At 39.0% G+C, this 15,645-nt stretch overlaps 1 protein-coding gene across 2 annotated transcripts; it reads right to left on the bottom strand.

Annotated features, from left to right (window-relative positions):
• Positions 1-445: 445 nt before the first annotated feature.
• Positions 446-12,411, bottom strand: NEPRO (nucleolus and neural progenitor protein). 2 transcript variants are annotated; one of them, XM_060150607.1, is made up of 9 exons: positions 12,255-12,411; positions 10,488-10,642; positions 8,539-8,618; positions 8,027-8,158; positions 7,477-7,554; positions 5,701-6,062; positions 5,305-5,366; positions 2,852-3,111; positions 446-1,167 (listed from the first exon to the last, which is right to left on the bottom strand). In XM_060150607.1, exons 1-9 carry the CDS (start codon positions 12,355-12,357, stop codon positions 708-710), a joined length of 1,692 nt encoding a protein of 563 aa, XP_060006590.1. In that variant the 5' UTR covers positions 12,358-12,411; the 3' UTR covers positions 446-707. The 2 variants fall into 2 exon arrangements, with proteins under 2 accessions (XP_060006590.1, XP_060006591.1); XM_060150608.1 differs by lacking the exon at positions 12,255-12,411 and adding an exon at positions 10,776-12,150.
• Between the last annotated feature and the right edge of the window lie 3,234 nt (positions 12,412-15,645).

Here is a 15,645-nt window from a genome sequence, read left to right as displayed (position 1 = left end):
TTTATTTTTAGCCTCATTGGGTTGGTTGATTTTGTGTCTCCTTAGCTTTATCTTTTCATCTAACTTTCTCACCTACTTCTACTTTGTGTATAACCACAAGTCACTTTACATCCTTTTTGAAAAAAATTTTATTTGGACTCAGTCACTAGCACCCAAATAAATAAACAAAAGCCCCCACAAACTTTGTGGAACTCCAAAAGCATTTTAATATGCCCTCCTGTGTAGTAAGGTTAACAAATGAAGTGAAATAATGGTTGTGACCACTCCCTGGTAATAGTGGCAAAACTTCTATGACAATTCTAACAGACAGAAGAGGGCACAACTGTTAAAAGCTACAAACCTTGGTGTTCAGAAGAGCACTTAGCTACAATGGAGCCATTAAGGCTAAAGTGACCTTTTTGGTGATTCCTTGCTACTCCCCACCCCACTCCCCATTTACCTAAGGCACAGTGTAGGTTTTGCAAACCTAATTATTCAGATCCTAATTAAGTCAAAAATTGACTGTTAGTCAAATACTTGTCAGTTAAATGACACAAAGCTATGACAAGCGTTTACTGAACTAAAATGAACTGCTCTACAATGTTGCACTTAAGCAGCTCCTCTGAGTCCAAATGGTACTTTCAGATCTTTCCAGATCTCAGCTGTTCTACTTAAAACAGAACACTGGAGCAGTTGGTTAACCAGTTAAAAGTCTCACATATGAGCACCTAAACTCCCATTAAAGCAAAAATATCATCAATGTCGTCTGTCTCCTTAGTGATTCCTGATGTATTATGTTTATTTATTTGCATCGTTGTCCAAGAATCAGTTTCATTTTCATTGCTTTCTATAAGATTTTCATGAATTTGTTTCTCCTTAGTTTGTATGACAGGACTTGAAACTCTTCTACTCAACACTTGCTTATTGTTAGGGTAGAGATCAGTTGTACAAACTGTAGGGTGTGAGAGTCTCCCTTTAATGATATCGGTAGCACTCTGAGTCCCTTGAGGGGGCTGCTGGGTTTCCTTTAAAAGAGTCGACTGCAACTTTCTCTGTGGTTTCCTTCGTTTCAATGAAAATTTATTCTGTGATCTTCGTCTCAGATGATTCTTCAAAGTTTTGCTACCTGAGCCTTGAAGAAGGCAGTTGCAAATTGAAGTTTTTATGCACTCTAGTTTCTTTGGCAAACTTTAAGACAGAGAGAGGAAAAATTGGAGATTGTTAAGATGCAGAAAAACATTCTCAGAAACTTTTATCTCCCTTTTACCAACTTCCAATTGAAAAATATTTATAAGTCCTATGCCTGTGTACAACTCCAGAATCATAAGGAAAAATAAGGAAATAGGAGCTTCAACCCAAGTCTGTGTTTTCAGAGCACAACTTCCCTCTGATTTAGATTGTGAGCAAATGTGTCCCCATTATGTTTCCAAAGTAAAGTAGCTCCTACAAGTAGCAAGGTAACTGAATGGTGAGATATCTCCATATTTTAGTGCCAGAGCTCTTCCCCGATAATTGCTAATCTGTTCATAATATAATAGGAATGGAACTGGGGAAAAGATGAATCACAAATAGAAAAATTGCTAGGATGCATCAACCCATTTCTGGATTAACAGATTCATATTACAGCAGGAAATGAACAAAGAAAAAGGAATAAAAGTGAAGAGGGAGTTTATGTAAAATGAGAAAACGGCTCCTGGCATAGACATAATGACAGCCTTGAGCTACCCTAATTGTGATTCATATATCATCTTCAAATTTGGGAATTTGGAACTCAAATGGCCAGTTATTTTAGGTGTTTTGCTTCTGAATAGGGTACACTGCCACAAGGTACATCGGTACCCTGCTAACTGCCTGTTTGTGATAGACTGCAAAAGATTAGCCTGAGTCTGTATCTCCTACATTACCCTCTTCCTTTTTAAACAAATATAGAACTTTGAGGAAGCCCATTTTAATGTAGAAATTCATGATCTCTGTTTCCAAACCATTTTGTCTTACCATAAGCAGTAATCTTTAATTGAGGAGAGGGTAGGTATACTTCCCAATTGAAATGGAAATAGGAAGAATGAAAACAGAAGGATCAGAGGATCTGCACTGAGTTCTAGATCTCCAGCTCTAATACCCTGAGTAAAATCCTCTATTTCCTCATCTATATAATATGAATAATACTACCTACCTCACAGAGTTATTGTGGACATTAAATAAAATTCAAATGTACTACAAATATATTACTGAAACAGCAAACCAGGGCAGAATAAAAAGACACTATATTTTTGTGGGGTGCAAAATAATGGTCTTATCAAATAACTACTAGTTTCTTACCCTCTGCATTAACTTTTAATTATCATCTCTGCCTCATCTACCTCTGACTTTACATGCAGTCTTGAACAGAACACCTCCATCTTAGGCTGAGTTTCTACTCTAGAATGTAATGTAAAAACCCTTAACTTCCCCAACAGCTTTTAATGAAAACTTGCTATAAAACCATCAATATATATATTTTTTACTAAAATAGGAATAACTTTTCCATAAATTTTTAAAGAAAATTTAACAAATTTTAGACTGTGATTCAGCCACGGGAACCATTATAAAGCCCTGAATAGATACAGTAAGTCCCCTACATACAAACGAGTTCCATTCCGAGAGCATGTTCTTAAGTCCAATTTGTTCGTCAGTCCAACAAAGTTAGCCTAGGTACCCAACTAACACAATCGACTATATAGTACTGTATTGTAATAGGTTTAACAAAACTGTACTTTAAGTAGATCTCAATTTTAGACTACTGGACATTAAAAAGGCTAACTTGAATATATATACTTTTGCCCTAAATGATAATAGAAAAAGTAAAGAAATACAATTTTTGTGATGTACCTACCTATAGCCTTGAGCTTCCACATGTTTAAGCCGGTTGCTTTTAAGAAGTTTATTACCCAGAAAGGTGGTCTGAGCCTTGAGTTTTTTGCTCCTACACCACAGAATTGCCATTTGGATCTCTTCAGAAAGTTGTACGAAAGTGTCAGTTTCTCGGAATCTTTGCACAAGACTTTTTACACAGGGAGTTTCTATTGCTTTCCAAGAAGAACGTTTGGTTGCCTTTAGTTTGGATTGAGAACATTTAAACTCAAAACTGTTCGCCTGAAATATGGAACGATGAGAAAAATATATTGGATTTGTTATTGACTTATATAACAACAGAGAGAAGCTGACTCACAGACTATAAAAATTTGAAAATATGTCTTTTTAAAAGAAGGAAAAAAAGTTTTTTCAGCCCACTATGCTTTCCTTTTTTTTTTTTTTGCCGTGCTGCTCGGCTTGTGGGATCTTAGTTCCCCAACCAGGGACTGAACTCGTGCCCCCTGCAGTGGAAGCGCAGAGTCCTAACCACTGGATGGCCAGGGAATTCCCTTCCTTTTTCTTAAAAATGTTTTTATTCACTGCTCCTAACACAAGATTTTTTCCCCTCTGTGCTACAACAGATCCCATCTATAGCTAAATTCAGCTGTATACAGGTAACAATATAAATACTTGCATACATATCTATTTATTTAACCTATACATACGAATAAAACTCCACATGATTAAGTATTGGTCAAAGCCTATCTAGTGGGAAAAAAATCACTGAAGAGCCCTCTTCCTCTAATACTGGACTACCACAACTTGTTTTTCATTTATTTCTATATCCTGAGTCACCCTCCTCAATGATGGGTCATAAATGTTATTGAAAACATGTGAGAATGGGGATGATTGCTGAATGTATGTTAAAAATGCTTAACTGAGCAACATTTCCAACTCCAATCCAACCATCTTTTGATGTGGCACCGTTGGTCTCTTCAACCTCATCTTTCTACATCAAGTCAAGTTTGACTTTTATCAACTTTTACTGTTTATTGAAATATGCCACCTAGTAGGTCTGCTTCCATCCTCTGTCCAAAACTTACCTTCTTCCAAATTTCTCACTCTCAAGAACATAAAGTAGTAGAAAATATGAAAGCAGAGACCTATCAACACTTTGTGTTGGTGATCCATAAAAGTTTGACCTAAAAGTAAGATAAGCATATTGGTGCTAAATGCTAAAAATATGGTAGTCATTGGTCATGCTGGAAACAGCTCACCTAGGAACAGGTGGACGGACTGCAGAAAGTTTCAAGAGTCACAGAGAGCCGTAGTTATTAAGAGAGAGAGCTGACGAAACTATTTGGAGGACTGGTGTAAAGATAAAGGACAAAGACTATGAAACCAAACTGCCTGCATTCAAATCCCAGTTCTGCCCCATATCTGCTGTGTGGCCTGTGCAAATTTCTTGTCCTTTCTGTGCCTTAATTTTCTCATCTGAAATATGGCAACAGTAATAATAGCACCTACCTCACAGGGCTTTTGCAAGGATTATATGAGTTAACACATATAAAGTGTTTTGAACAATGCCTGGCAAAGAGTAAATGCAACGTAAGTGTGATGATGATCATATCTTCCTCTGGAACTTGTGAATCGGACAAAATATAAATGCAAACTGGAATCCTTGTAAGCCTTCAAGAAAGTGCTGACTCGTTAGAAATGATTAAGAATTCTTGAATCGAATGGAAAAAATAACCCATGAAGGAAACCAGAAGAAAACAGTTTTGAAAAGAGAAAGGGTAAAAGAAGTCAAGAAGTTACTGATGAAAGAGGATGACACTGATGTACTTATCCATGTCAGGTCCAGAACAAACAGAATTTGCAGACACTGGCCAAGGAGAGGAATCAGGTTAAAGCTTGGATGCTGACAGGAAGAAAGAAATAGAAGCCTCATGACAAAGGATGAGGATGACGATAATGACGATGAAAGTCGCTAACAATATCTAACACCAATTAAATGCTTACCACACTTTAGACTCTGTGCTGAACACTTTACATGAACTAAAACTGGCACAACCCTATGAGGTACATACTGTTATTAGAAACAGAGGTATGGACAGGCCAAGAAACTTACATAGGTCACAGAGTAGTACAAACCAAAGCCAGGACTCAAACCACTTCTGTCTGATTATAAAGCCCATACTCTTAAGCTGCAGTACAATCCACTCCTATGATGGATCCTAGGATCACTTTAAAATTCTAGCAAAACTCTTAGTAAAATGTTTCTGAAGGCACTGTATTAACTGAATTAACTACATGCACTCAAATCCCTTGGGAATGCCTCTATTCATTCAGAAACACACACTGAGAACTAAGATGGCACTACTCTTAGAGCTGGGGATAAAAACAGAAGATTCAGTCCCTGCCATTGGTAAGTGGCATCTACTCTACAAATCAGCAGAAATCATAAGCTATATTAAAATAAGCCAGACAAACCTGAATAGCTCTGTGTTTCAGCTGTTTGCAGAAAGCCCTCACGTCAAATTCTGATGACTTTTCTGTGAAGATGGAAAGATCACAGATACAAAAACTTAGGCATACTATTTTCAAATCAACAAACTCTTAAGTGCATGACTACATTTCTTGCCAAATTACTACAAGAGAAACAAAGGGAATTAAGCAAGCAAAGAACTATGAAGCAACAACAGAAACAACTTTATATGCTCAAGCTGAGAAAACACAGGTATTACCATACCTCTCTAAGAATAATCAGAGTTAAAATTAAGAAGAAAGATGCTGAATTTCTTCCTACACAATGCATGACTACATTGTAATTTCAAAAGTTTTTTTGTTTGTTTTTTTTAGAGTATGTGCCATATCAAAGCAAATTACCTTTTAAGATTTTCTTATTCTTTACTGGCTGTCCAAGATCCACATTATTCTGAATATTGATCTTCATTTGTTTAGCTTTTTTGGAAATTCTAAGTAATGTTTCTTCACTGGACCTCTGTGATTGCTCTTTTGTTAAAAATAGTTTATTTAGCAGTTTAGTTACTCCTTTAGCTGCAAAAGCTGTAGGCATTTTTTTCTTAAAGATTTCAAAGTAGGGCTCTCCTAAAAATTCAGCAATATCAGAAGGAAAGGTAAAACCTTTGAAGTAAGGCAATGGTTGAATCCTGGAGACCTCTTGAAGTAATCCAAACAATGGCTCATATAAAGAAACCAGCCTTTTTAAAACATCTTTATAGAGAACCCTAGAGAAAGAAGAAGGATCTCATGAATTAGCTAGTAATTATCATTTGCAGATTACATAATAATAAGAGAGTCAGGGCTTCCCTGGTGGCGCAGTGGTTGAGAGTCCGCCTGCCGATGCAGGGGACATGGGTTCGTGCCCCGGTCCGGGAAGATCCCACATGCCGCGGAGTGGCTGGGCCCGTGAGCCATGGCCGCTGAGCCTGTGCGTCTGGAGCCTGTGCTCCGCAACGGGAGAGGCCACAACAGTGAGAGGCCCGCGTACCACAAAAAAAAGTAAAAAAAGTAAAAAAAAAAAATAATAAGAGAGTCAAAGCTGAAAATAATGCCTGTGAATCTGCCACTATAGATTAAAAAAACGCTAAAGCGGACACTTGCAAAGAGCTAGATTAGTCCAGCCTAAACAGAAAAATGCAAGTACAAAATGCTATATAAAACCAAATAAAGTACTACATGGAGAGATATCTCAAAAGATATGCCTCAAAATCTTAAGTGTGGTTTTATCTAGATGATGAGATTTTAGGCAAATTTCAGGTTCTTTGCATTTTTTCTATTTTTAAAAGTTTCTTAAAATAACCTTATTATAATCAGCAAAAATCAAAGCTATTTTCATTATAGGAATAATGAAGGTTTGATATTTTAAAATAATACAATTAGTAATTCTAACACTGTTAGTACTAAAAACAAGCAGAATAAAAAATAAGATGATTGGAAATAGTACTTGAGATATCCAGGTTAAGATATCAAAGCAAGGTTTAGAGAGAATTTTCTCTCTTTTTTTGGCTTTCATTCAAATTAGAGCTTATCAAACCAATTGTTTAAAATGGCCCAAAACAGTTCTCCTTATAAATATGGGCAGATTTTGAATCCAATTATCCATCAAATAAGTTTCATAATATATATTGTGAGATGCAAGGAAAGGGCTCTTTGGTTTGCAACTAGTATTATCAGTGTTCTTTACATCAACTAACTATGGCTCAAAAAGCAGTGGTGGTTCAGGTGGAAGAAAGGAATCTAGAAAACATAAGGAAGGTCATTGACATTAAAAGTTAGAAACCTAATGGCAGAAACAAATGATACAGACTGCTCAGGAACACCTTCATTTTAAATGGCCCAGCTGCTGAATGATTAGAGGAAACCTTTTTTTTTTTAAATTCCAGCTGCTAATCCTAGGAATTCATTTGCTTAGTTGTTTAGTGTTGAGGTGATCTCATGGATTCAGATTCAAAGCCTAATCCTTTGACATAACCATCAACACTTAGCTTCCCAATCTACCCCAAATAAACTCTGATCAAATGAAGAAACAGAATTCCTGCATCTTCAGCATCCCATGGGAAAGCAAATATGAAAACTACTAATAAGAAACTTAGTCTGAGTTAGAGAAATGAAGGATTTCAAAGGTACATACATACATACCATAACCTGCTCACCAGCCCAACCATCACAAGGTTTAAAATAATGAATTCTTGCAAACCTAGATGTTTCACAGTCAAGCTGGAGAATCAAGTTAAAATTGGAAAACAGAATCAAAGGAATTTAGGTTTCTTTAAGTTACATTTATGAAAAAAACAGACTGGAAGTAGAAAGAATTTTCTTGAAGGAACTAAAACCTTAAAACATGTTCTATTTAAGTCACGGAAGCTTAAAAATAAAGTAATATACACTCTGCTAGAGGAAAAATAAAGTAATACACACTCTGCTAGAGGTCTCATATAAATTTAGTTTCTAAGATTAAGAATTTCTAACAGTCAGTGCCCTTAGGATAATACATACTAGGTAGAGACAGAAGTCTCTGGCAATGGCTATATCAGGCAAATCCCAGGAAAAGGAAGCCAAAGAGCAAAATTTTGAGAATTCCCGTAAGTTATAACTCCTACAGACTCCCTAGCTTTCAAATATAAATACTATTAAATATATCCCAACAATTCCAATTCAGAAGAAGGTACTTTAGTTGATTCAAGGATACAGAAATGTCTTGCAGCAACAGTCCAACAAGCGAAGTAGCAACTTGCAGGATCCCAAAATCTTCATCAACACCAGTTCCACCACTGGTTGGCTAGGGATGACACATGCTTTGGTATTTACAGGCTGATTTTCACTTGGCAAAAATAGAAAAGTACATTACTTTCATTCTTAAATATAAAGCACTTATATAGCAGTTTTCAAGTGCAGACTTGCTTTAAGCTCAATTTGAGGTAGTTATGTTTAATAATGACTCACTGAAGTTGACTGACACTTATGTTTCAAAATAATCTACCATGACCCAGATTTCAATGTCACATCATTTCCTCCCACTGGCCGAGAGAGGGAGATTACCACAGAATACCAGGGGCCTTTTATTGAAACAAAATTTGTACAGCTAAGGTATAATTGTTTATATTCTAACAATAAGTGAAGCAAGTCTAAAGCGAGATCACAGCAAGACACTGGGTTTCCAGCCCACCAAAAAGCCCATTACAAAGCAACTGGACCACTTACTTAGAAGAAAATGACTCAGAGAGATCTTGAATTGAACCTTCCAAATTCATGTTTTTCAAGCGTTTTAAACATTGTTCAACCTGAAAGGGGAAGAGCAGCTCATGTGTGACACAGACAAAGCCACTGATGTGACCAGGAAAACAAAGAAATACAAAATTTCAAAGTATGGAAATACACTCAATACCAAAGAATGCCTTTTTTTAAGGGTAAAGAAACCCATAGCCCAAAGCAATTGCTTCTGGTTAAAAATTTGAAATTTATCCAGCCAAATAAATTCTTCAAATCAGGTTATGACTAAGAATTTATTGTACTACATGCCAGGATGTGCTTGATGCTATAAAGGGGACCAAGGTAAGTATAAGATTATTCTCAAGATTTTATTTTTTCTGAAGCAACATGATTTCTAATAGTGAAACTATTAAAACAAGACAGTAAATTATTAAGTACTAAATTTCAACAGTCTGTAAGTGCCACAGACATAAGGGATCAAGTGATAGAGGGATTGGGCATTGTAAACATACAGGACCAGGTGAGCAAAGGCTCAGAGGAGGGAACGAATGTGGTGAGTAGGAGGACTCACGAAGAGTTCAGGCCGTCTGAAATACAAAATATATGAAGATGAAGACCAGAGAGAAGCCTGAGCTAAGGAAAACTGAAGAGGCCAGATCACGGGGGATCTTGTAAGTTAACCTAAGAGGCTTCCTCTTTATTCAGGAGACAGTGGAGAAATATTAAAACTTAAAGCTGTGTTTTAGGATGATTAACCTGGCTTTGGTACACATGAATATGCCAGAGTGGAGGAAAGACTGGAAGATGAAAGATCAGTCAGAATTGCAAGACGACTAACAACTGACAAGGTCAGAAAAAAGAAATGGCAGCCAGAACTAAAAAGGGACTAGATGCAGAGAAAGTTTTGACTGATCAGTTGGCCGGATAGGAGAGCTACGTAAAAGAAAGAAGCAGAGAAAACAGAACACCAAATTTTTCTGACCGGATAATTATTCGCAACTTGGAAGCCGGGAGGAGAAATACATATGTTAGATCTGAGATGGTAAGTTTGGTTTTGGCGTTAAAGACTCAGAAGGAGATAAAAGCTGCCCCAGAGAAGAAAACTTAAGAAAGACCATGATCCCAAATCTTTCTTTGATGAAAAAATCTTCATCTTTTTTGCCTTAAGTAATGGGAGTGGAAAACTAACCAGAGAGCATGAATCTGTAAGGTTAGAGACTATGTCTGTCTTTTTCATCCTGTACACCTAGCACGAAGCACAGTGCCTGGCACATAGAAAGTTTCAAAAATACTTGGAGAATTAATAAAATGAATGAATGAATGGACACGTAAGGAACTCAGGTTAGGAGGCTCTACTCTGTGGTGTAGTCCCTGAGCTGGAGGGCCCAATTTTGTCTTTAACTCCAAAAGTTACACAAAACCACTTTACACAACTTGTTATATACTCATTCAATATATTACCGATTAGATTACATACCCCACAATAAATAGACTGCAACTTTGTTCTTTTTATGATTTTGGGATTTTGATTATGGTCAGGAAAATTGTTTCTTAATCCAAAACTCTGTCTTGATCAAAGTACTCAATCTTTAAACTAGGCAGAGACATGGTACTTTATTATAGATTGCATATAATGAAGAAAATTTTTCATAAAAATTACCTATAATAAGATAAATAAATAAAAAGTAAACATAAAAACAAAAAATTACCTACCTACTAGAAACAAGACTGGGAAAGAATGCAACATAGTTCCTTTTTAAATTGTTTTTTGAAATGCTTTCAGGGGAAGAAAAAAAAAAAAGCCCACATGCAATTGCAAGATGACCTATAAATCACAAGTAAGTTACTGCGATTAAGTTACAAAATATTAAATGGCAGTGTGATCTCCATCTTCATCAACTCAAACATGTTGAGTATTAAACACAGGGCTCCCACCTTACCTGTTTGAGGGCCAAATGGGGCTTGTGGCGGCCCATTCTGTTGTGATTGCTGTAAAGGACTGCACATAATACATCTGTTTCTGCATCTAAGATTTGGCTCTTCAGTGACAATGTAACGAGACAGCATTCTTTAATTACAGCTGCAATGCAAAGGTCTAAAGCAGAGATGTTTCGTAAGACTTAATATGCATTTCTACATTAAGTATATTCTATAAAAAATACACTGAAAGAAGCATATTTCCTTATGTTTTAAAGAAATCAAGAACAAATTAACATAATCAGCCTCACCTGTAAGAACATAATTAATGTTTCCAAGTATGTGAGAAGTGACATAGGAAGGAAGTGATCGTACAGTGACAGATGATATCAAGTCCAGGAAATCATTAAGAGAACATGTGTTAAAGTAGAATGTACATCTTTACACCACATTTTATCATGATCTTAATAATCTTTCATACGAATACTCTGCAGTCATTTGGTGTACACTTAACACTTCGAGTACCTTAAAGGTGGGACGTGTTGTATACTTCTCTACCACTTTAAGAATATATTCAGAAGAGAAATCACTATAACAGCTGGAAATTATATTACATAATGAATGTCTGACTGAACACGGGGTGCTTATTTAGTAAGACAAGGTAACAGCCTCCTAGTCTGAAAAAGCTGTGAACAGAAGATGGGAGTAAATGTGTTCTCTATGGCTCTAAGGGTAGCAGTAGCATCCTAAGTGGCAGTAACGCAAAGGAAGACTTACACACAATGTGGAGAACTTTCTTACTATACGAACTATTTGAGGCCAGAATGGGCTGCCTTTGGGGTGGGGGGAGACTTGGTGAATTTCCACGCCTAACAGAATCCTGTTAAAGAATCTTTGAATAGAGGAAGGGGTAAGATTAATCTGTAAACTGAGCAGGATGGATGGATGGGGAGGGGGATGTGATGATTAGATAAGTTACAAGTATTTAATAATAACAGCTGTCATTTGAGTGTTTATTTACTGTATCAGGCATTGTTCCAAATGCTTTACCTATAATGTTAATTCTTTCATCAGAACAGCTCTATGAGGCAAGTACTATTTTTATCCCCATTTGAAAATGCGCTTAAGCCCAGAAAGGTTAAATAATGACATTTCCCACTCCTCACCCCAGCTCCAGCAGAGAGAAGAGCCAGGATTCAAACCCAGGCAATTTGGCTCCTGAGCCCAGCGTGTACTGCCCTACTGCCTAATAACGGCAATGCCACCATACCTTGATAGAACACTTTAGACCACGCTCTCCTAAATGACATCATTAGATCCTCCGAACAACCCGGTGATAGGGAAAACTAACCCCATTTTACAGATAAGAAACGAGGGATCCAGAAAGATTGCGGTTTAACTGCAGAGTGCTTGAGTGACGACCCGCAGCCTCTCAGAGGCAGAGGTCGAGAAAGACTGAGGGGGAACCACAGCACTTGGTGGCCTGAGTGAACGCAGGGTCCCCAAGCAGCAATTTTTCCTGACGCTAGCTGCGTCCGTCCTCTTTCCCATTTCGGTGCGGGGCTGGATCTTGGGCCCCAGCCAGGCCCTGCGGTAGACTCGATGGGTCCAGCGAGGAACGGCGATGCCTGCAAAATTCCTCAGCAAGCTCTAGGACCCAGGCCTCTATCGGTCGCGGCCCTGCGCAGCGTCCCGCGGGTTCCGGAAGTCCCGCCCCCACCCCGCGCACGTGCGCCTGCCTGACGCCTCCTCCGGAAAAACCTGCACCCCTCGCCGGGCGCCTCACTCACCCAGCGCCGCGCCGGGGTCCTGTACGGTCACTGTGCTGCGGCTCCCCGCCTTAGGGAGCCTCACGCGGTTCCATGGCTGCGGGCCCGGCAGCAGCGCAGCCATCTTGGGAGGCAGGAGAGGGACTGGGAAAGGTGGACCTGGGCGAGACCCAGTGGAGCGACCGAAGGAGGGGCGATGAGCCGACGTCAGGGGAAGGTAGAGGGCAAGGGGTGGGGCGGGGGCGGGGCCCGGGAGGGGAAAGGGGAGGGTTCTTCACGAAATAGTGGACCAAGTACGGTGAACCTGAAGAACCCAGAGAGTCATCCAGCCCCTGGTCACTAATACCTGGCCGCGTATCAGAATTACTTGGGAGAATTTGGGGGAACCGCATCCCTGTACTACTCAATCAGAATCTCGGAATGGGGCGAGGAATCCGCCTTGTGTTTATGCTTCCCCACGGAAGCACAACCAGTTTCGGTGCTACTTCAAGGTATTTTACAGATGTGGAAAGTGAGGTCCGCAGTTGAGTTGGTGCATACGCCCCCATCTCCACCTCAACCATTAGCGGAAAAGGAAGAAATGAAATAAAGAGGCTTATGCAAAGTGTGCATTTGTAACGCAGAAGTAATTTAAGTTAGTCAAGGAAGGCTCTACCTGGAGCAGCAGCAAAACCACGATCATAGAAACTTGGAGGCCGTCTGACTCTCCATCAACCCCATCTTCTGTCAGTGTCCAAAACAAGACGATATACCAAGCTTTCCTGATCCTCACCTCATTTATATCTTTCTAATAGTTCATTTATCTTCAGCTACCCTGATACCAGCTTACTTAAGGCCCCCCGCGAATGTATTAGAGAGGCAGTTAGTGGGTTTTGAAGACGGACCAGCAAGGTTTTGATTCTAGATCTGCCCTTTACTAGCTCTATGATCTCAGGAAGGTTACCTAACTCCTCCAAATCTTAGTGTTCCTACAGGTAAAATGAAGATAATAATACAAACTTATAAAGTGCTCACAGTTAAAAAGTGCTTTAGAATAGTGTCTGGCATACAAACAGTGTTTACTGTTAGCAGAATTCGTATTGTTGATATTTTTACTGTTTAATACAAATAGCCACGCCACACTGAAACACTTTGCATGCTCTCTGTGTGTGCCTTTGTACATATTAATTTCTCTATCTGGGCCATTTCCCTGAAACACAATCTCCCTCAGCTCTGGTGTCATCACCTCTAGGTAATTCTTCCTGAGCATCCCATTCCCACTCCATAGCTTGATGTAGAGACGACTTTATGTACACCCGTAGTGCCCTGTGCTGGCCTCTGTGTTAGCCTCCTATTGCTGCTGTAACAAATTACTACAAACATAGTCACTTAAAACAACACAGTTATTATATTACATTTTTGGAGGTTAGAAGTCCAAAATGGATCTCACTGGACTAAAGTTGTCAGGGCTGGATCCTTCTGGAGGCTCTAGTGGAGAATTCATTTTCTTGCTTTTTTCAGCTTCTAGAGGCCACCTGCATTTCTTGGCTCATGTCTCCATCCTCCATTTGCAAAGTCAGTAGCACAGCATCTTCCAATCTCCCTCCAGCCTCTCTTTCTCTCTCACCCTCCTGCCTGCCTTCATCTTAAAAGGACCCTAGTGATTACACTGAGCCCACCAGAATAACCCAGGATACTCTCCTCATTTCAGAGTCTTTAACTTAATCATATCTACACAATCTGTTTTGCAATGTAAGTAAACATATTCATAGATTTGGGTGATTAGGATGTGGCTGTCTTGTGGGGGGGCATTATTCAGGCTACCACAGACTCACAGAATTTACCTCACTGTACTGTATTCATTTGTATATTTGTATGTCTCTTTCTCCAATGACATGTGAGCTGACTGAAGGCAGTACTACCAGTGTAGCTTACTGATCTCTATATCACAATGCTTAGCTCATAGCCTGGTGTGTAGTAAGACCTCAATAAGGCTTTAACAGCTTTGTTGAGGTACAATTGATATACAGAGAACTGCACATAGTTAATGTGTACAATTTTACTAGTTTGTCAATATTTACTGGCTACATAAGAGACTAGATGATGCTTGAATAGAGTTTTTGAAGGACGAGTAGGAATTTCCCAGGCAGATAAGGGAAGAAGACATTCCTGACAGAGAGGTGGTAAACAACATGAGTTGGAAGAATCATTAGTCCTGGCTGAGTCAGTATTGCTGGAGCATGACGTGTTCTGAGGGATGAAGCTGGGAGTAGTGGTGTCAGATCAGGGACAGAATTTGGATTTACCCTGAAGGCTGGTGATTCCCAGACCTGGCTGATCACAATTACCTGGATAGTCTTTTTTAAATATTTAGAAAATTTTCAGGCCCCACTTCGCACATTCTTATTCATTAGGTCTGAGTAGGGCTCTAATCTGGGTTTTTTAAAAGCTCCTTGTGATGGTGGTCTGCTTTAGGGATCCCTTTCTGGAGGTGACAAAGGAGTCACTGAGATTTAGGCTGGGCAATTTGGGCACCTTGCATCAGAGGACGAGCACTCTGGAGAACAGGTTTGAAGGAGATGAGACTGGAGGAAGGGACCTAAGGGAATCTGTTACAAAAGCTGAGGCAGGAGATAATGAAGACCTGAATTCCAACACTGGCACTGAAGATGGACAGTATGACTTATTTAGATGTCTGGTACTTAGGTATTTAAATGTCTAGTATGACTTCCAGACTTTTGCCTTGAGTGTGACATGTGGCATCCAAAAGAAGAACAAATTTAGATACATCTAAATAATAGGAATAATGAGATAACTTTTGAGATTGCCCATGGGCTGCCCACAAGAGTATGTCCAATTCGCCAGTTGAATAAATGGGACTGGAGCTCAAAGGGTAATTGCAAAGGGAGGGAGTAGAGATGATGAATATAGGATAAAGTTGTTAGCGGCTTAGATGAGAAGGGAAGGCCGAGTTTATGTGATAACAGAGAGATGTAGGATCAAGCAGCGTATAGTTTTGTTTTGTTCTAATTTTAAGGATAGTGCATCAGTTAGGGTTCCACCAGTCAAACAGAACCAGTAGGCGATATATATATATATATATATCGATATATATATATATATATATATATATATATATATATATACACACACACTTTTGAAAAGAAATTGGCTCGCATGCCTGTAGGGGTTGAATAGTCAAGTCTGAAGTCCATAGGGCAGGCTGTTGTAAATGGCAGTCTGGAAACTCAGGCAGGAGCTGAAGCTGCAGTCTACAGATGGAATTTCTTCTCCTTCATGTCCTCAGGGAAACCACAGTTCTGTTCTCAAGGTCTTTTAAGCTGATTGGATTAGGCTCATCCAGATAATCTCCTTTACATACAGTCAGCTGGTTGTAGTTGATAATCACATCTACAGAATGCCTTCACAACAA

Source organism: Lagenorhynchus albirostris, chromosome 5 (assembly GCF_949774975.1).
Source record: "Lagenorhynchus albirostris chromosome 5, mLagAlb1.1, whole genome shotgun sequence".
Taxonomy (NCBI): Eukaryota; Metazoa; Chordata; class Mammalia; order Artiodactyla; family Delphinidae; genus Lagenorhynchus; species Lagenorhynchus albirostris.
The sequence above is the reverse complement of the archived record's forward strand: the minus strand, read 5'-3'. Positions and strand labels throughout refer to the sequence as shown.